This window comes from Podarcis gaigeae (genome assembly GCF_964106915.1).
Source record: "Podarcis gaigeae genome assembly, chromosome: 16".
NCBI classification, from domain to species: Eukaryota; Metazoa; Chordata; class Lepidosauria; order Squamata; family Lacertidae; genus Podarcis; species Podarcis gaigeae.
In genome coordinates, this window is record NC_139693.1 from 18,688,430 (window position 1) to 18,710,532 (window position 22,103).

The 22,103-nt window shown below is 44.8% G+C and overlaps 2 protein-coding genes across 5 annotated transcripts in view; one reads left to right on the forward strand and one right to left on the reverse strand.

Moving 5' to 3' along the window:
* The first annotated feature begins 63 nt into the window (after window positions 1-63).
* Window positions 64-17,617, forward strand: LOC310834169 (uncharacterized protein). Of its 2 annotated transcripts, XM_083717639.1 has the most exons (9): window positions 64-439; window positions 2,105-2,251; window positions 6,729-6,935; window positions 7,764-8,024; window positions 9,830-9,952; window positions 10,838-10,876; window positions 11,253-11,299; window positions 11,622-14,420; window positions 14,666-17,617. In XM_083717639.1, exons 2-8 carry the CDS (start codon window positions 2,200-2,202, stop codon window positions 11,745-11,747), a joined length of 855 nt encoding a protein of 284 aa, XP_083573765.1. In that variant the 5' UTR covers window positions 64-439; window positions 2,105-2,199; the 3' UTR covers window positions 11,748-14,420; window positions 14,666-17,617. The 2 variants fall into 2 exon arrangements, with proteins under 2 accessions (XP_083573765.1, XP_083573764.1); XM_083717638.1 differs by lacking the exon at window positions 64-439 and having other exon boundaries at window positions 1,545-2,251.
* Window positions 15,592-22,103, reverse strand: part of VANGL2 (VANGL planar cell polarity protein 2) — a 44,799-nt gene continuing 38,287 nt past the window's right edge. For all 3 annotated transcript variants that reach the window (XM_083717378.1, XM_083717379.1, XM_083717380.1), the window contains one exon: window positions 15,592-20,126. In XM_083717378.1, the coding sequence (XP_083573504.1) occupies window positions 19,866-20,126 (261 nt within the window). In that variant the 3' untranslated portion in view covers window positions 15,592-19,865. The remainder of the gene's footprint in view (window positions 20,127-22,103) is intronic.

Consider the following 22,103-nt stretch of genomic DNA (forward strand, 5'->3'; position numbering starts at 1 on the left):
CATTATAGAAAAAAAGTATATTAACAGAACTTTGCACTGAGATGTTGGTGGATTTTCAAAAAAATCATAAACTGATGTGAAAGTGTGAAGAGCTTAACTTAAAACTGGAAAAATGAGAAATGGAGGGGGACTGAAATCAACAGACTTGCCCAGCTCAGCAAGGATGGTCCAGTTCTCCCCTGATGTTCCTTTTGGATACACAGCAGACTCCGAAAGATGCTGGTCAGGTGTATTTGCATGTTTTTTTTGTCTTGCCAGAGTCCAGTTAAGGGTTCACCCACATTTTGATCGTAAAAGGTAAAGGACCCCTGGATGGTTAAGTCCAGTCAAAGATGACTATAGGATGCAGCACAAATCTCACTTCAGGCCAAGGGAGCTGGCGTTTGTCCACAGACAGCTTTCTGGGTCATGTGGCTAGCATGACTAAACCGCTTCTGGCGTAAGCGGACACCGCGACGAAAACCAGAGCGCACGGAAACACTGTTTACTTTCCCACTGCAGCGGTACCTATTTATCTACTTGTACTGGTGTGATTTTGAACTGCTAGGTTGGTAATAATAAACAAACAAACAAACAAATAAATAAATAAATAAATAATATACCCCGCCCATCTGGCTAGGTTTCTCCAGCCACTCTGGGCAGCTCCCAACAGATTAAAAACAGAATAAAACATCAAACATTAAAAACTTCCATAAACAGGACTGCCTTCAGATGGTGGAAGCTGGGGCAGAGTGATGACCCCATAACTTTTCTCATTGCCCCGCAGCTCTGTGCCTTGTCCACTGAATTGGATCTTATCAGATGTACAGAAAATCTGAAGAGAGTTTTTGTTTAACTGAGCTTCAATTCAGTGGGTAAGATCAAATCTTCAACTGGGTTCTGAACCAGGCAGGCAGGCAGGGGTGCAAAGCAAGGCAAAAGGGAACTTATGCACAGACCAATCACTTCTTCTGGTGCATCAACAATTAATTGCACATTAATTATTAAAAAGCCAGTTAAAACTATTTAATTAATTAAAAAAGATTTATGAACTTGATCTAGTGCTACCAACTTTTCAAAGTCTGATATTTACACCGACTTTGACACATAGCACCTCCAGGGGGGATCTTTCTCTTTATCTTCCTCTTCCTCCAAGAATGAGAGACGGACAACTTCACCCTTTCCCTCCACTTGTTTTAATACACAAACTTCCTCTCCCCTGGATCTTTTCCGCTGCAAAGCAAAAAGCTGCTGGGCAGCAGAGGCAGAGCTTCAGCAGAAAAATCACAGAAAAAATATTAAGCCAGCCGTTTCCCTGCCACTTCTCCTGCTGAGAGGAGAACACAGTGCTTAGCAGCAGAATGCAGGCTTGGGATGGAGAAAGCTCCATCTAAAAAAGGATCTCAAGGAGTTGGTACTGAGGGAGATCTTGGAGAGCCTCAGGCAGTTGGAGCAGACAATTAATTGATTGATATATATTTTTAATTGGGTTTTTTCAAATTTGACGATCACATATCCAACATACAAGATAAAGTCAACATTCCACAGAATCTCCTGGACTTCCCTCCTCCCCTTTGTGGGTCCTATTGTTAATCATTTCCTCCTGCATCTTTTATAATATTGTAATCCAAATCTTTTACATCTCTGCTATATCCAAAATTCGCCATTAAACTAGAAGGAATTCAACCCATTAATCACTTGCAGAATAATGGATTGAATTTATATCCTACCTTCTTTCATCCAAGGAACTCAAGGTGGCACAGACAGGTCTCTCCTCATTTAATCCCTACAGCAACCCTATAATTTGGTAAGGCTGGGAGCATTGACTGGCTTCCCAACTTCATGGTTGAGTGGGGGATTTGAACCCTGGTCTCCCAAGTCCTAGTCCGACACTCTAACCATCACACCACACTGGCTCTCAATACAGAGGGACTGATTATTTGACTCATTACCCGTTAGCAGCTTCGTGTGTTTACATGGCCATTAAAACTTCCTGGAGACTGCTTTTGGAGTGTGTGTTTTTTAAAAAAAAGTTCAAGAAAACAAATGTCCACACCCTGCGAATCCCTGGCCTGCCTTCATCATCTGTAGTATTTCTACAGCATTTCTTCTTTTAACTCTCTAGTTAAGAGGAAGCGGAGATAGAAAAGGAGGAAGCTGCTGCTTTCTAAATTGTTCACAAGGTTTTGCTCTAGAATCAGCGGCAGAAAACAGACTCCAATGCAGACCCATGGAGGATGGCTTTGGATTGTGCTGCTATTTCCCCTGACAGGTGAGTTCCGAAGTCAGAAACTTCACAGGATTGTAGGACATGTGTTTTCCAAAAGGCGACCAGCCCAATTCTTTTATCTGGCTGAGTTCTGTCTCTACACTCAGCTGCAGAACAGGAAAAGGCAGGGACAGTGGTGGTGGTTTAAGAACATCTGACTGGCAGGAGGACTTCTAGCATGGATCAGCACTTTGGGGTCTTATACCACTTCCCCCAAAGAATTCTGGGAAATACGCTGTGCAGTGGTTCAACACCCACACATCAGAGGGGAAGTGGAGGCAGCTGGGCTGAGGCAATGGAGGATCTTTGGGTTCATTGACTCTCAAAGGGAGGGAGCTGTCCAATCAGAAGGTCCAGAAAACGCAGTCACGGGACAGGCGGGTGGTGTGATGACCTGTTCACTGAGCGTATATCCTGATTTGCTTGCAATGAAGGATAGAAAAGGCCTGCTTTCTCATGAGCACTCATTCTGGGGTTGGTGGGGAGGTTATGTGTCTGAGCATCCTTCCTGACTTGCATACACGGAGATTATATGTCCTATTATTTACTTACAATGTTTATATGGTGCTTTTCAGGCAGACCTCACAAAGTGGTTTACCTAAGTTTGTTACAACCACAAGCACAGATTTTTTAATTATTATTCTTTTAAGTTGCAGCAGAATGGATGTGACAACTCCCACTTATGGGAGCTGGATGGCAACACTTCTGGTTAAAGTTGCTTTGGGTTCCCACAAAAGCGGATTTGTTGCAACAGAGTACTTTAGTCCACTTTAGTTGTGCAAAACTAACTCGGATTCCCAGAAGTAGCCCTCTGAGAGAGTGCAAAGTGCTTTGTGGGTAGCTGTTCATGTGGGAGTGGTTGATTAAACACCAAAATCACTTTGAGCAGGAGGGGGTAATTCCTCCAAAATTTCCCAGCTGGAATCTGCTTGCAAATTTAATTGTTTGTCTTTTAAAGATTTGCACCTTAAAAATGAAATAAGGTGTAAAAAGCACTCAGCTTCACAACCTGATAGTTCAAATATTGCACGTTTTCTCACCTTTTAAAATGCCATGTGGTGTGTCTAATTTTGATTTGATTGTCCATTGCTCAGGCCAGAGATGCCTCTGGAAACCCTGCTGCTCGGGGTTGATTTGTTGTTGTTTTTTAAAAAAATACATTCCATTTCAGCCATAAGCTACAATTTAAGAAAGGAGGAGGTAAAATAGGGCTACATTTAATGCACATTTAACAATGCACATCTAAAGCACATGACTTCCACCAAACATTTATGGGAACTGTAGTTTCTCTTCTCACAGAACTATAGTTCCCGGCAATCTACAGTTCCCAACGTTCTTTGGTGGACGCCATGTGCTTTAAACACTGGTCATGCTTTAAATGTAAGGTGTAAAAAGGTAAAGGGACCCCTGACCATTAGGTCCAGTCATGGCCGACTCTGGGGTTGTGGCCCTCATCTCGCTTTACTGGCCGAGGGAGCTGGCATACAGCTTCCGGGTCATGTGGCCAGCATGACTAAGCCGCTTCTGGCAAACCAGAGCAGCACACGGAAACGCCGTTTACCTTCCCTATTTATCTACTTGCACTTTTTTGTGCTTTTGAACTGCTAGACTGAAGATGACGGTTTTTCAACATGCCCTCTTATCAGTCTCTTCCATATGCCAGGCTGGAATGAGGCAGCAAACCATCCCAAAAAAGAAACGTTTGTGGTTTTGTGGGACTACTGTTTTGTAACGGCAACAAACTGCAAGAAGCCCAGGCATGCAGGCTGGAGCAGATCTGTGCAAGAATAAAGGAAGCAACCCAAAGCCCCATTGCTCCTCTGTCACTGGTTCATGACATGCAGATGGAGCTAAATGGGAGCTGTCTTCAAATTTCCAACTGTCCAGTATGACCCCCTTCCCCACACACTTAACAAGCACTTGCTAGAAATTTGCAAGTGGGGAGAAGAAAGTGGTCTTGTGCTCAGATCCTGCTTGCAGACCTCCCAGTAGAGGCATTTAGAAGGCCATTGTGAGAACAGGATGCCGGACTAGATGGGTCTGATCCAGCCATCTTCTAACACCCTTATATGGCTCACAAACTTGCAAACATATCTTCATTCAAACCCTAATGTGTAGAAATCTGCTGGTTTTTCCTTTTTTCAAATCCGAACTTCTCAAGAACTTTTCAAGAGCAATGGGGTCAATGGACCGCTGATGCTGTAGTATTAGTGCTGAGGACGATGTCCTGCTTTTAGGTCTCTGTGTGTGCATTTGTTCCAGGGAAATTTCAAACAAATTTCAAACAAAGAAGCTTTAGAAAGCTGCATGCCCTCCGTGCAGCCCTCTTAGGAGTACTGAGTTATCTCTCCTTTGCATATGGGGAAGAGGTGAGGCTTTGCACAGAACAAGAGTTGCCCTCCAAGTACGGAAATGTGGGCCCCCGAGTGGCCTCAGGATCCCAGGCGTGCTGCTCAAAGCAGGAACATTAAAGAGAAGTTAATGAGCCAGCTGGCAAAGCTGCCAGCTTTCGCTCTGCAAATCCCCGCCAATCCCACCTCCTTGCATTAAGATAGTTTTAATTGAGGTGAGAATATTCACACAGCTAATGTTCTAGGGGCTCCCCAGTACTCATTGTTTTCAGAAATAGCTGACTTGCATTCTTGCAACAAAAGTGAATTGGGTACCAAAGAGATCCTGCCCACTTGGATACCCAAGAGAAGGATCTTGCCATCCCACTTTTGCAGGGACTGTTGCTTTAGGAAAATGGTCACTTCATCCCCTTGAATTGTACAAGGATGGGCAGCCAGAGAGGGATGGTCTTCCTTGCCTGAAAAAGAGGAGGGCCGGTGCACTAGGGGGTCAAAGGCACCTTGGCCCCCTCAATATTTATTTTAAGGGGGGCCCCAATCTTGAGGCAGCCCTGCACACAACACACATTGAGTGTTGCAGCTCCAGTGGCTGGCTCCTCCAGAATCACAGGCGCTTTGCACACACGCAATGCACATGAGGTAACGTGCACGATGCGTGATGTCTGTGGCGTCTCATGCACACAACATGCGCCCGGCCCCCTCAATCTTGGGGGCAAACTGGGATCTCTGGAGGGGGAGGCAGTCCACTTGTTAGATCCCTACTCAGCCTATGCAGATGGCGAAAACTGCCAACCAGCTCCCTCATTCTGGGATAGCTGAAGTGGATAGTATCATTCCTCCATGTGAAGAGGAGACTTTTTGCTGCACATCCAGTATGGTTGATCCTTAGAGAACCTTTTGATCATCTTCCTTGAGGACTCTAATTAATCTATTACCAAACAGGTAGTAACATATCTGAATGTTGTCACAGCTCTCAGATCTGCTATGACTATTAGTTTCTAGCTTGTCAGGTTTAATAATTAATACTTGGTTCTCCTGAGGTTGCGTTACTTTATATTTTGTACTATATTTTGTTTAATAATCGGCCGGCCGTTTGGTTGGTGGATTGGCTGGTTTCTACCACTGGTATAAACTCGGATGGAAACTCTCCCATATTCTCAGCTTTCAAAACATGGCTGAAGTTTAACATGGGACACTGCCCAAATGTGTCTTGGGAATGCTGTGTGTTGTTATGGATCCAGTTATAAGAATTCTAAGATCTCAGACATGGAATAAATCTTCATAAACCATGTGTCTGAAATAGTACAGGAGAGCAATCCTGAAGCCATTTTGACTCTCCCAAATTGACCTCAAATATTTCTCTGCAAGGAGGAAGGAAATGGGAAAAGCTTTCCAATTATCTTTGGACTGTTGGAGCTCACATTCCTACATTGGCTCCCAGTATGTTTCCAAGCACAATTCAAAGTGTTGGTGCTGACCCTGAATGCCTTTGGCCCAGTATACCTGAATGAGTGTCTCCACCCCGATCGTTCAGCCCAGACAATGAGGTCCAGCTCCGAGGGCCTTCTGACAGTTCCTTCACTGCGAGATGTGAGGTTACAGGGAACCAGGCAGAGGGCCTTCTCGGTAGTGGCGCCCGCCCTGTGGAACGCCCTCCCATCAGCTGTCAAGGAAATAAACAACTACCTGACTTTTAGGGAACTGTTTAGGGAAGTTTTTAATGACTGATGTTTTAATGTATTTTTGATATTTTATTGGAAGCTGACCAGGATGGCTGGGAAAACTCAGCCAGATGGGCGGGGGTATGAATAAATTATTAATAAATGACATCATTATTATTATTATTATTATTATTATTATTATTATTATTATTATCATCATCATTAAATCTGTTTTTAGTTTATTGCTGGTTTTTCTGTGTTTATTGTTGTTTTGGACAGTTTTTTCTAATAATTTTATTTGTTTTATTATTGTTGTAAACCACTCTGAGAGTTTTGGGTCTGTTTGCAATCAAGCAATGTTCTATTTTTATGAAACAAACAAACAAACAAACAAACAAACATTCTGCTTCATCAGAAGGCATATTCGAGACATCACCGTCGTTAACATTCCTTCCTTTCTTAATCTAGCTCATCAAGCAGAGGAATCAGAACATCCCTCCAAAGATGGCCAAACAAAACATCTCCAAGCTGAGTTTGTCAATGTGACACAGCAACAAAACGAGTCCTTCACGTTGTGGCCAACGTATAATAGAACAGACCCCTCCAATGGAGTCTTGGGTATCATCACTACGCTGCCTGACCCCACTGTAAAGAGCGAAACAGAATATCAAGGCAGTAAGTGCCAGATGTGCATATGTGTGTGTTGGAGACCCCCGATTCCCCTCCAAGAGCTACAATTCGCAGAGTGGTTTAACAGTCAATCCTTCTTCACAGGGAACTTGGGGGAACTGTCACTCCGTGAGGTTTATAGGGGCCTCCTAACAACTCTCAGTGCCCTTAACAACAGTTGCCATAATCATTTGGGGGAAGCTCTGACTGTTTATAGAGTGGTACCATAGCAGTTCGAAAGCACGTCAAAGTGCAAGTAGATAAATAGGTACCGCTCTGGCGGGAAGGTAAACGACGTTTCCGTGCGCTGCTCTGGTTCGCCAGAAGCGGCTTAGTCATGCTGGCCACCTGACCCGGAAGCTGTATGCCGGCTCCCTCGGCCAGTAAAGCAAGATGAGCGCTGCAACCCCAGAGTCATTTACGACTAGACCCAACAGTCAGGGGTCCCTTTACCTTTACAATAGTGTTTTAAATGTATGATGTGAATGTGGCCTATAAGTTGATGAACACAAAGCTAATAATCTATCTCATCACACAGGAGAGTCTTATCAGTCACTAAATATTAGGCATTATAGCTAAACAGAACCTCCATTTTCGGAGGCATATCCCTGCCTACCAGGTGCTGAGGGCATACATTGGGCAAGGGCTGTTTATTGGATTCCATGAAGTCTCTTGTCTGCCCACTGTCCTATGTTGACATTTGGTCTGCTCCAGCAAAGGCTCAGTTTTACCACAATGCCCCAAGTATGAAATGGATTCGTTATTCAAAAACAGCGCGTATGATTTTGTCCAGCACATAAAGTGACTGAATCTCCTTAATTTTCTCTCCCGAAGGCAGGCTGCTGAAGCCAACCATCACCATCCACTCAACGAATGGGACCTGCAATGTTACCTTGAACTGTGTGGTAACTGGAGTGGAAGGAGAGGACGTGACTTACGCCTGGTCGACTTCTGAAATGGGGACGGTTCTCTCTGAGGAGCCATCTCTACACATCACTCAGAAGCCCCCAGATCAAACCTGGGATTACACCTGCACTGTGCGCAACAAGCAGAGTCAAAACTCCAGCACCGTTTCCCTGAGAGATCACTGCCATGGTGAGGCAAACTGCCATATTGAATTTCCACAAGGGAGATGCACAGAAGCCCACATCAACACTGTGTTGTAAAGTGGGGGTGGCAGTCTATTCCCAAGAGACTTAAAATGTGACTGTTAGTGGTTATATCTTGCCTGGCTACAGGGAAGGCCACTCTTCTCTGCATCTCTTACTATTGGCTTAGTGGGCATGATGTCATGGAATGTTCACACCTGAGTGACATCAGGCACCTCAAAACCCCACCCCACTTGCCCCAAAACACAAACCCATATTTTGTTTCTGGGTAGTGGGGTGGTATTTTAAAAATCCTAAAATTATCCTAGACAAGCTCAGGCTACCAGAAAGTATAGAGACTGCTTTCGCACTGCTTCTTTTCCAGCTCAAAATGGCCCTTCCCAATGAGGAGGCGACAATTCTGGGTTTCTGTAGCTTCCTCATGTATTTCATCTGTAGATGAAAAAGTGGATTGAGGAGGGCGATTCTGAGCTGGGAAATGACCAGCAGGGACGAGGTTAAGCAATCTCTTCCTTCCAGCCAGCCAGCCTTCCTCCGCTGGGAAGGGCTTCTTCTGCCTCCTGATAAATGTGCAACCAGAATTTGCCATTACAGTGGAGTGTCGGTTTTTGAACGTCTCTGTCAACAAATCATTTGGAACCCGAACACCATAAACCCAGAAGTAAATGCTTCCGTTTTTGAATGTGCCTTGGAAGTCAAACTTCTAAGGTGGTTTCTGTTTTGAGTTTTCTTATTGTATTGAGGCTTCCATATTGAGTTTTCAGTTTTTGAATGTTTCGGAAGTTGAACGGTCTTCTGGAACGGATTATGTTCGAAAACCGAGGTTCCACTGTACAGTGGTACCTTGGGTTAAGTACTTCATTTGTTCCCGGAGGTCCGTTCTTAACCTGAAACTGTTCTTAACCTGAAGCACCACTTTAACTAATGGGGCCTCCTGCTACCGCCACACTGCCAGAGCACGATTTCTGTTCTCATCCTGAAGCAAAGTTCTTAACCCGAAGCATGATTTCTGGGTTAGTGAAGTCTGTAACCTGAAGCGTATGTAACCCGAGGCACCACTGTATATGATTCCCATCTCAAAACAGCGACAGTCTGGAAGTGCCCTGAGACCCGGATTGCTCAGGACTGCTTCGGCTTTAAAGAAAAGTCGAAGAGGAAATAATACAGTGAGGAAATAATACTCTGCTAACCCAGAAATAGTACCTCGGGTTAAGAACTTTGCTTCAGGATGAGAACAGAAATCGTGCTCTGGCGGAGCAGCGGCAGCAGGAGGCCCAATTTGCTAAAGTGGTGCTTCAGGTTAAGAACAGTTTCAGGTTAAGAACGGACCTCTGGAACGAATTAAGTACTTAACCCGAGGTACCACTGTAATGGAATCCCATGAAATGCATCATTTGAGCCACAGCCCACGAGCAAAGGAAGTGGGAGAGTTCAGAGTCGAAAAGAAACCAGCTTAGCAGCAATGCCTGGTGGACCATTATTGGTACAACAGCCGTGCATTTAAATGAGCCACAGGAGAAATTCCTTGGTACTTGTGGTCTCCCACTGCTTAAACCCTCCTTAAAATGCTTGAGTAGTTTGTGGCAAGGATATACCTTCACCAACCTGGTGCCCGATGGCCATTTTAGACCACAGCTCCAATCAGCCCCAGCCAGCATGGCGATATGGACATTCTGGTGGTGGCTGATGGGCGTTGCAGTGTCCATCAGGAGATATTTACAACACCCAGCAAATTTTGGTTGCCATATGTAATCTGAAATTCACTCTTATTCACTCCATCTGTTACTCCAGATCCTTCAACTCTCGGTCAAGAAGCACCAACATTCTTGTACGTTAAGTACTTAGTTCCACTTTTGCTCGTTCTGGTCCTGTTGCTGATCCTGTTCCTCATGTACAGAAGGAAGAGAGGAAGAGGTGAGACTTGGCGCTTCATTTGCTTAGCAAAGAAACTTCATGGGTTCATGTCAAGATTTGTTTGTTAAAGGCCCTGAGAGTTGTTAGGAGGCCCCCTTATTTTCCTCCCAGAGCTGCAATTCTCAGAGTTTCCTGAGAAGAGGGATTGGTTGTTAAACCACTCTGGGAATTGTAGCTCCACAAGGGGACATGGGGCAGTGGCAGACCTAGGGGGCAGGTCTGAAATTTCAGCGACACCCTGTGCAACATAACAATTTGGTGCCTCCCTCCGCCTCTCATCTTCCATTCTAGCTCATAGCTGCGGAGCCCCCTGTGGTGCCCCAAGGCTCTGCCCTAAGTCCGCCTCTTCTAGGGGTCTCCTAACAACTCTCATTGCCCTACAGCTCCCAAAATTCTTGGTGTGATTGTGGCCAAAATGGCCATCCTTAGGAAAGGTGGAGGTGGAAGGAGAGCCTTTGAGTTACAGAGCCCCCTGGTGGGTGGACATGAGCGCGTGCTACAACTCTGCTTCCTCGACACTGCAATTTCCATTAGTCCCAACTAGCACAAGAACCACACTGGGTGAAGCCAACAGTTGCCAGCAAAAACATCTGGTGGGTATCAGGTTGACAGATATGCTGTGCTATGCCACCCGGTGTCAGAGAGTTCATCCTTTGTTGCAAATTCACAATGCCTTGGTGTGATCACTCAAGGAATATATATTCTGCTCAGGTGAATAACTAAATTGATTCTCTTAAATTCTTCAAGGATTTAAAAATAGATAACAGTCTATTTTTAGATCTTGCACTTCATCCTCCCTGTGCAGAAAATACTGCTGTGCACACACACAAGATTTATTCTCAGTATTACTAAATGAATATACTCTCTCTCTCTCTCTCTCCATAGGAAGCCATAGCAGGACAGTATCTATCATTGAATCATCAGGTACGAAAACATCCATGCAGAGCTTTTTTAACAAGTCCAGTAGAGCCATGTTTTATTACATTGCTAAGCCTCTACAGAGCACCTTGAAATTCGTTCTGCCTATATTACCTCAACAACCTTGGCAACAGCCTCCAAAGGCAGGCCAGTATAACCCATCACTGGAGATAGGAGATGCTCAGAGCTGAGGGCTGACTGTAGATCAGGTGTGGGGAAGCTTTGGCCTTTCAAGTGCCACTGAACTACAGCTCCCATCATCCCATGCCCTTGGCCATACTTGCTGGGGCTGATGGGAGTTGTAGTTCAGTGATGCCTCAAAGGCCAAAACTTACCCACAGCTGTTGTAGATAATTGTCATTCTTTAACTTTTGATTTGCAGATTCCGACTTTCCTATTACAGAAGAGGCAACGCAGCTGAATCCTGAGGTAATTTGGCTTTATATTACCCCCTGGCAAGGAGGGACCAAACCACTGCTTCCTTTCAAAATATGGTAGGAAGGCATCATAGCACTTTGTGAAAAAGAGCCATGTAGAAAAGGAGTAACGACACAAGGGGTGTTTGTTCATTTTCAAAACCCTTCTGTTCCAGTTTTCAAGCAAGACTGCCTCATGAAGCAGTTCAAATCAATAAATATATGTTTATGGACCATTTGTGTTCCAAAATAGCCACAAGTGCCTCCCGTGTTTCTAGGAAGGGGAATTTTATCGTTTTTTGCTTTTGCGTTCCTTTGTTCTCCTCCCCCCACAGGCCTTCAAGCCAATTCCTGAGGAGCCTCTGGAAATGGTGCAAGTACCAACTATAAATGAGAACGAAGAGGCTTCAAGCACACAGGGCCACCAGCCAGATGTGCAGGCAAAATGTGGACTTCCCTAACCCAGGAGGCCCATCCAAGTTCCTTTTATACAGGGCAGGTGAAAAGCTCTTCTTTCCAACACATCTTACCAACATATGGGAGCCTTGAAGCAGTTGCTTCAATTCATACTACTGTATTGATTTAAATTATGGCATGTGTTCAGCTTAAAGTAGGATTGGAGCCCTGCTTGAGACATCTCACACACACACGGTCAATCCATGAGTGCAAGAGGAAGCATTTATTGAACTTTTGAATGATTTTTTTTTTTAAGCCAGATATTTATAAACTAGCCAATGTGCCCACATTTTTCAACAAGTCTTTCTTCAGGGAGAAAAACACTAATTTATTACCCCCAACTACTGAATATTCTTCTGCATTCCACCTTCTCCACTTCTTCCTGAGGAGACGCAGCCCTGCTTTTGCCTTGGCTCAGAAAAGGTTGGCTTGTGGGAGTTGTCATTGGTCTCAATGATTGTACTCTCTTACCTGGCAGTCAGGTCTGCAGACAGCCGGTGTTTCTTTTTTATTGTTGCATTTTTATTATTCACGAAGACAAACTAAACAAACGCAAGTGTAACAACATCACTGGGGTGACAATATTAAAATAAAAATTTAAATACAGTGGAACCTGGTTCTCAAATGGCTTAATGAAAAAAATTGGCTCCCGAACGCCAAAAACCCAGAAGTGTTCCAGTTTTCAAACATTTTTCGGAAGCTGAATGTCTGATGTGGCTGTCAGCTATTGTTTCCGGGGCACCTACGCCAATCGGAAGCCGCAAATTGGGTTTCGAACGTTTTGGGAGTCGAATGGACTTCTGGACTGGATTAAGTTTGAGAACCAAGGTACCACTGTATTAAATTTATGAAATCCTGCATTGCAGGGATAGATGATTCTCAGGGTCCCTTCCGACTCTGATTCTATCATATACTTTGGTAATAAGAATTAGGGAAGAGACGGTGCCCCTCTGCACATGTATGTTTAGTGATTTTTTTTCTTATTGTGTTGATATTTGCAAAAACTTGTCCTTTTGAGTTGCATATGGAAGAGAGAAGGGGGACAAACTAAACATCTTCATCCACCCCTTCTACCCAACCTAAGTGCATAATTTGGACCTAAACAATAATAGTAAAGTTTGTATGAGTGTCCAAACGTTGATGTCAATCTTTATTTTTTCCTGTGCAACGGACATGTACATAAATGCATATATATGAGCTTGACATTCCACATGCTCACTATGAGCTGCAGGTAAGTGGGGTTCAGATAATCCATAAATCCCATCAACACCTTAAAACAATTTGTGAGGAATTTGCAGCCAGCCCCAACTCCCACTGCACCTGGTAGCCAGCCCCCCACCGGCCACATTTGGGACACTTGAGAAGGGATTCTATATGTACATGTGGGATTTCAAAATTCATCCTCATGAAGGGCCCCCCTTCTCCCACTTACTGAGCGTAGGGCTGGTGAAGTCCTAGGCTTCAGAAACAACCCCCAAGCCAGCCTTCAGGGCACGGTATGCCTCTGAATCCCAATTGCTAGAAACCACAGGAGTGTTCTTGTGCTCAGATCCTGCTTGCAAAGCTTCCCAGAGGCACGTGGCTGGCCCCTGGGAGAACAGGCTGCTGGCCTAGATGGGCCATTGACCAGATCCAGCAAGGCTCCTCTTAAGGTTCTTCAAATATTTAGCCAACAGAATAGACACCCTCTTGGATTAAAAAAAAATCTGTATGAGACATGCTCTTGCAGAGCAAGCAAACCAGTGAGTTCAGTAACATGGCATTCAAGGCTGCTCGGAGATCCTTGCAATTGCAATCCAGCTATTATAAGCACAGTCACTGGAGGGTGTAAAGATGTGTAGAAGCAGGAATTAATTGAATCTCCATTGTTTCGTGTGATAAGCAATAGATAAAAAGACTACTCTGACAACAGCCTTTTAAGGCTGATCCTAAATTCCTCTAGGGATATCTTTTTTCCCCAGCTTCAATAAATCTGCCAGCCTGGATGAGACCTCTTTTCTTTTTCAACTCCTCCCCTCGTGCTTTTGGGTTTTGTATTATAAACCCTTTATTGCTGATATTATCACCCAGATTACAGTTTATTTAGCTGAAAATTAATTCCTTTCTGCGGGGCAAAACACCCGCGTTAAGTATTAGGCAAAACCCCCACAATTGAGCACTCATCTTTCAGAGCACAGAGCAGAGCAGGACTGGCTTCACACTATTAGTATGCAGTGCACAACACCCTCAATTGCCACATTTTCAGTACACAGTCTTCGTCAGCCCTCCAAGATGTTTTAGACTCCCAGCTCCCAGAACTCCCTGGCATGATGGCCAGTTTGTACTAACAGCTAGGGCAGACGGGAGTTGGGAGTCCAGACTATCTTCAGGGCTCCAGGTCAGCAAAGATTGATGTACCCTTGTGCTTGGCTTCAACTGCTGGAAGAGAAGAGAGCCAAATGCCAACACTTGAGACCAGTTTTACCTGGGAGATCACCTTACCATATGCACACTTGACTGCTTTAATCTGTGGAACGGGTGCCACAGAATACTCATTACACATTTATAAGATATTTTGTTATAGGAATCCTAAACTTTGGAACTCCCTGCTTATTGACACAGGGCAGATCCTTTCACTGTGCTCTTTTCAGCGCTTGCAAAACACACCTTTGTTTAGACAAGACAACCCAGATACAGTGGTACCTCGGGTTAAGTACTTAATTCGTTCCGGAGGTCTGTTCTTAACCTGAAACTGTTCTTAACCTGAAGCACCACTTTAGCTAATGGGGCCTCCTGCTGCCGCCGCGCCTCTGGAGCACAATTTCTGTTCTCATCTTGAAGCAAAGTTCCTAACCCGAGGTACTATTTCTGAGTTAATGGAGTCTGTAACCTGAAGTGTATGTAACCCTGAAGCATATGTAACCCGAAGTACCACTGTACATAGACCGTTTAAATGAGCTTCAATTTGTTTTTAATTAGTACTTGACTGTTTTATGTAGTTGTTTTCACTGATAATTTTGTTTTCTTCCTCTTTTAAACCACTTTGAGGTTTGCCTTTTTTCTTTTTTTGCAAGCAAGCAGTATATCCATTTTATAAAATAAAACATTCCTTTTTTTAAAAAAGGGAATTCACCCAGCATTCTGTCTCAGATAGCAAAAAGACAGCGGACTGAACAGCGTACTCTGACAGCAGCAATTGCAGCGCAGCCACTGTGCTCAGCGAAGCGACCTTCCAGTCAATTGCTTTCCTGCTCCACCACCTCATCCCAGAGAGATGCACTCTGCCCATAATGGCATTTAATTAAGCCATTAATGTGCTGCATTTTGCCCTGAGTGACGGCAACAAGAGCAGTCAGCATAAGCATTCAGAGCAGCCTGCGGCTTGAGAGAAAGAGTCGTAGTTTGCTGTTGTGGATTTTAAAAAGCAGTAGGAACAGCTGTAACCAAATCCAACAAGGGCAAAAATAGCAAAGGAGACTTCCACTCCCAGCCACTTGCTACCTAAGATTCAGGCCCACTCAGAACCCCATTTCTATCACAGTGATTTTAATAATAAACGAATCAATCAGAGACACCAGTATGTGATGTGAATGGGGAACCTGAAATGCCAGTTCCACAACTAAACTTTTTGGATGGCTCTAAGGCAGGTTATCACCTGCCAGCCTCTTATCTGTGAAAGTTGATTTGCGGTGCTTCTGTTATCATCCACTCTGCCTCACATTTCTCAGCAGAACAGTCCTTGATATTTATCAGGGGTCAGATTGGAGTTTCCACATTTAACTTGCAAAGGGGACTTGGCTGAGCTAGAAACACATTTCAATCTCACACCTCTCCTGTAAATATTGGAAAGAGGGGGTGGGGAAAAAGGAATTTCAAAAGTTCCAAAAGGTGTTTATTTTTTTTTAAAAAAAATGTACAGTTTTACTTCCTAGATTTATGAAAAAAAAACCTTACTAACATTGCAATAATGCTTAGTACCACTGCAAACTGTAAAAACAAAATTTTATATATTAAAAAACAATTTTACATTTTACAATTTTCTACACGCATGCACAAGGTTTTTCCAACTCTGTCTTTAAAAAAGAAACAAAAAAGTATTTTCCTAAATTCAGTGTGTGTTTGAGGCAGGGGGAAAGAAGTTTCTATTTTACATTTTCAATACGAGAGGGGGAGTGGGTGGTATTTCTGCCACTGAAACTATGTCCTCTTGCCAAACCACTACTTGCGATCAAGCCGGAAGGGTTTCGTCTGTGACAATGTGAAATGGCAGTCAAGTCACACGTGGAAGGCCAAGATCAGAGATACAAGCAGGGACAGGTTAAATCCGCTTTCCCCAGCTCTGCCAGCAGGACTACAATTCCCATCAGCCCCAGCCATCACAGTTGTGCAATGTGAGCAGGACCACAGAACGGCAGCCTGGGAGTGACAGGAATGGCAGGCCAAACCAGCAAGGGAGCACCAGGTTGGAAAGACCACTGTATATTCAAGATCTCTCCACCTTAATGGAAGAGAAGCACCGAAGATGTGTTGCCACAAACTTGGTGCTCGCCTGGGCTTGTGAGCATTTTGTGACTTCTGACTCGCTTTGAGCTTTTGCCACGAAGTGGCAACCACCCCTAGGAGGATGCGACCAGCCACCAGCCAGAGAAAGCACATCGCCCAAGACAAGAGAATTTTTACTACACAAATGGATCACTACATAACATGCCGGAAGCCTCTTAAGAAATGGGCTCACCTGCACACATGTACATACAGAACCAGCTCTTGCTTCCTCTAAGACAGTGTTTCCCAAACTTGGGCCTTCAGCTGTTGATAGACTACAGTTCCCATCATCCTTGACCACTGGTCCTGCTAGTTAGGGATGGTGGGAGATGGAGACCCAAGTTTGGTAACCACTGCTCTAAGAGTAAACTAAGACTTCCTGAACTCATTAAACAGGTGCAGGACCCAACCCAGCCAGAGGCTACAGAGAACCCACCAGACTTTACCAATCTAGTGCCTTCCAAATGTTTAGGACTACAACTCCCATCAGCCCCAGTCCAAACCATCTGAAGGGCATCAGATTGGTGAAGGCTGAGGTTGGGGTTCAAGAGGCTGCTACGTTGCTCTCAGGTCACCTTTTGGCTGCTCTGGAAGAGGTGTTAGCACCCACCAGTGCCAGATCAAGGAGATCTGCATGTATCGTAGGCTAAGCCATACAGGAGGGGTTGTGGGTGGGGGGGGGGGGGAGATGTTGCCATTAGTTTAAAGCAGGTTTATGGCAGAAGTGAAGCAGATATCATAGGTAGAAAAATGAAGACAAAAAAAAGGGCAGGAGATGGTGCAACAGGAGGTGCCATCTGGCAGAGAAAAGGGGGCCAAAACTTCACCAGTACAACATGGGGCAGGGGGAAATGTCCCACTAATGTAGGTAGGCCCCATTTTCAGGTTTCTGAAAGCCATTTCACAATCAGCAAGGCTGGGCTTCCCAATGGGGAGCAAGCTACAGCTGGCCCCAGCAAGCCCACCCCCCACCCCCGGTCGCGACTGTAGCCAACAGATCACGTTTGCACTTCACATTTTCAGGTGTGCCCATTAAACCAAGATGTGGCCGAGAGGTCCTAAGTGGCCTCCATCAGGAAGTCTCCTGTTTCGGCATGTGGGACTCCATTACAGCAGGGAAAGAAGGTTCTAGAATGCTTACTCCCCTCACCCCCCCGGCCCCACCCGAAACCAGACAGATCCAACTTAAGGAAACATCTTTTCAAAGTCCTCCTTTAATAATTAAAATTAAAAAAGGCAGAATCCAGCCATAGCGTTGCACATTGGTTTCAACAGGAGAGATGCTGTAATCAAAGGGAATTATAATTGAGAAAGTGCTTCACCTTCTGGCTGGATCGTGCTCCAAATATATATATATATATAAAAATGAAACATTAAAAAAAATCACAGTGAAATAAAATTTAAACATCACAGTGATACAATCTGACAGCCCTAGCCAGGCTGTGGCCCTCCAGTTGTTTTGGACTACAACGCCCATCATCCACATCTAGCATAACTGCATGGGCTGAGGCTGATAGGAGTTGTAGTCTAAAATGGCTGGAGGGGAGGAGCCTGGCCAAAGATGCCATTTGAGATTTCTCACCCCAACATCCTTACCAAACCCCCTCAAGAAGAGCCACCCACAAAAAGAGAAGGCTTGAGCAACTCTCACACTGCAATTATTTTGAGAGCAACCCGCCACCTACTTTTAATAATAATTAATTTTATTTTTTTTAAAAAAAAACCTAGGTAAGTTGAAACTGCAGCGCAGCTATGGAAAGAACCTCGGCAGAAAAACTCCTGCGGTATATTCCTTGTAGCAAAGGTGGGAGGGGGGAGGAATTTCTTCCAGAAGAAATAGCCAGACAGAACAATAAACATTTAATGCACAAAGAGGACGATGGGAGTTACGGCCCACTGTGACCTCATCAGGCTCTGGCGGCGGAGGCAGCCAATCAACATCTTTGTTCTTGGATTTCCCAAAAGGCATTGAGGCGGCTGGTGGAGCTGCATGAAAGCTCAAGGCAGGGTGGATGGTTGCCTGGGGAAACTAACAGGGGAGGAGGGGGCTCCTTTCTGGGATAGTAAGACAGCAGCTTCACCCAGATGTTCTGTCTCTCCACCAAAGCTGTTCAAGGTGGAGTGGAGGCAAACCACCCCACAACACAGACAGAAAGCTGGCCTGCTTGAAGAGCAAAGCTGCAAATTGCCCATTTCTCACACTGGATCATTTTCTTCAGTGCAGCTATTTTAGGGGAGAACCTGCTTTTTTAAAATAAAAAAACGTAATAGTGAGGATCTGGGGGAAAAACCCCAATGTGGAGGGAGCAAGGTTGCTCCAGAACTCTGAAATTCAAGGCATTTTGCTGTGGTTTTCAAAGAGGGCAGGATCCACCGGGCAGTTTCCCTGCAGAAGCCTTGTCAAAATGAACAGGAACACCCACCCGCTCGTGGGGGCTGCCATTCATTTCGTGGGGGCTGCCATTCATTTCAAAGGGGCTTGTGCAAAAGAAGCAGCCTCTCACACTCCAGAAAGGGGAGGGGGGACAGTTTATCAGCTTATACCCAAGTCCTACAGAATGTAACAGCCTTCTTTCAAGTCAAACCAAGGGTCAAACCACAGGGAAGAGTCAAGGAGACAAGACCCAGCCAGGAGACAGTTTGGGTCACCCTAGAAAAGTCAACTATTTACAACACACAGGATGTCCTTTAAAAGAGAACAGCATCTTTTTTTAAAAAAAAAAAACCTCACCATTTTAAAAACCTCACCCCATCTCCCCCCAAAATGTGTCTTTGTGTGTTTAAAAATGTGAGTCAGAGAAAGATCCCAGAGGAAGTTGAAACAGGATGATTTTAGATCGGATTTGCAAAAATTCGGGGGAGCTGGCTGGGTTGGGTTTTTTTTTGCATGTGCCACGGAATGATGAAGATTACAAAAAATAGCAGCCACACAAGCCTACCATCCACAGGCATTTGCTTTCGTGGGACTCCGCAAAAGTCTTGTGCAAGCACAGAGAACGAGAGAAGATGGACGGCAACCACTACAACAGCATCAGGTGATATTTCCAAGGCCAGAACTGTGAGGTTAGAGTCGGTTTGTGTTCTTTTTTTAAAAAAAAACAACACACCAAACAAACATTCGAGAAGGTTCCTCAGACCCACAACCGTGTGTTGGCGATGCTGGTGAAGACAGTGAACGGAATTAGCCCTTAAAATTTGGCACCATAAATTTCAATCACTTCACTCGGGACCAGGCCAGGGGTTGGGGGAGGGTGGGGAAGATACCATTCTTTCCACTTGCACAGCTTCTGAGCTCCTGGGAGTTTTGCTACCAAAAAAGTATGAAAAAGGAGGTACGAGAAAAAGGGGGCACATCCACCCACCCCACCCCTCCACTGGCATTGTGAAGAAAGGTCCATCGATGGCGGCATCAGAAGATGTAAGGTCGTAGGTGCAAACTCCCAACTCCAGGAAGGAAAACTTGGTGGAAATGCCTCTTTCTTTCCAAACCCCGAGCTTGGAAATCTCCTCTAAATTCCTACGAGGCAGGTGTTGTGCACCAGGGCTGCTCCCTGTCGCAAATCGCTCCTCTGGCATCCAAGCCCCTAAACCCCAGATTCAGTTCACACGGAGGTCTCTGACTGAAGCCGCATCACAAACTTGTGCGACTTGGGGTCCACAAACTCCTCCGAGAGCTTGAAGAAGGGGATCTTTTTCGTGCTCACCACCAGACTGAAGTCCTGGCGCTTCAGGACAAAGACCACGCCATCCTTCAAGCCGTTGGTCACTGGCTCCTCGCTGACGAGAGTCCACTGCTTAGCCAGCCAGCGGTCCTTGTGGTACTGGATGGTGGGCCCAGCCGTCAGGTATCGCTCGAGGAAGGCCTGCAGGCAGAAAAGAGAGAAGGGACAAGTCTTAAGAACAGAGGAAGAGCCCAGCTGGATCCGGCCAATGGTCTGTCGAATCCAGCATTCTGTTATCCCAGTGGCCAAACAGAAGCCCCCGAACAGGATCCGAGCACAACAGCACTCCGGTTTCCAGCAACCGGAATTCAGAAGCATTGCTGCCTCCAACCGTGGAGGCAAAGCACAGCCATCATGGCTCACAGCCATCAATAGCCCTCTCCCTCCACGAATCTTGTCCAACCCTCTTTGAAAGCCATCAAAGTTGGTGGCCATCACTGCCTCCTGTGGGAGAGAGTTCCAGAGTTTAACTGTGCCCCCCATGAATAAGTACTTTTAAAACATTTGACGTTTTACATGTGCTGGAAGCTGCCCAGAGCGGCTGGGGAAACCCAGCCATATGAGCAGGGTATAAATAATAAAATTATTATTATTACTACTATCTTCAGCTTCACTGAGGGTCCACATGTGTTGCAAGAGAGGGGAGAAATATGTTTCCTCTGTCCTCTCTTTATATGCCCTGCATAATTTTGCAAACTTCCATCATGTCATTAATAAGACTTCTATCATGTCAAGGAATCTGTAATCTGGCTCTGAATGTAAGAGCAATATCCTACAATCCAATATCCAATGAATGAAGCATTACTTGAAGTTGAAATATGTAACCCCCACCCTCCAACTCCAATTCAACTGCACTGCCTAACACATGGCAAAAACTAAAATCCTGCTTGAAAGAACTTAGCTCTTGTTTGCAGGCTATAAAAGCTGGGGAGAGTCACCAAGCAGCAGCATAGGCCAACTTTAACAGTACTTGCAAACATGCTTCACGCTGCTAGGGGGCGCCATTGGTGTGTTTTTGTTTTTGTTTTAACCCAACAGTCTCTGGAGCAGGTATCTTTAGCACTTTCAGACTTATAGACCAAACAAGCATTTGGGAACCTGTTTATTGATCCTTTACCATATATTTGAATGGTGGTAGTGCTAGGGCAAGCAGGAAGCTACAGCCCTCACTGAGACTTGGCCCCATGACAAGACCCCTGTTAGGCAGGCCATCTGAATGAGGGCAAAGCGCTTTTGGCTCCTCTATAGCTCAGACACCTGAAGTCAGGTTCCGCACACATACACAAAAGCCTGGAATGACTAAAAATATTGATATCCCACCGTTCTGTTATACTTCAAAAAGGTGGCTACATTAATTAACGAAGACTAAAAATCAAAAGATAAACCCAGCCTTTCCCCAAGCTATCTGTCCCAGCCAGCAACAGCCAGTGATCAGGGATGATGAGAGATAAGAGTCCAAACAGACATTTGAAGGCCCCATAAGTTGGGGGAGGTTGCCTCTGCTCTTGGGCTTTAAAGCCTGAATGGCTAGGGTCTGGGTTTCCTCAGTGTTGAAGGTCACTTTGGAAAATTGCTGAGTGTTATTATTTAAACAGAAGAAAAGCCATTTTTAAAGAGCTAAATTTGAACCTTCAAGTTCAGAGGCAGTCTATCTCTGAAGGCTGGCTGATGGGGATATGCAACTATGGGATGGGCTGCTGCCGTCAGGACAACGGACCAGGTCCAAGCCTTGTTATGATCCAGAAGAGCTCTACTTAACTATGCCAAAATGGCATAGCAACAACAGTGACTCTTTTTTTTTTTTTTTTTTAAATAATATTTATTAAGAATTTCAGAAATACAGAAAGAAAAGATTAAAGTACATTCAAAGCCTTATTTTCATACACCCACTTTCCGGGACTCCCTCTTTCCCCCACCCCTACCATATTCCCCTATCATATTGTTGGCTCCACAAGCTCTCAGTTCTAATTAAAACTTAATTTGTTTAAACCATTAGTCGAATTTAAATTTAATTTTGTACAATCCCCATCAATACCCTTACTAACAAAACAAAAGTTCTTTCCCCAGGGCCCACCCCCTTTCCATTCCACAATTTCCCTTTTTTTTTTTAATGATAAA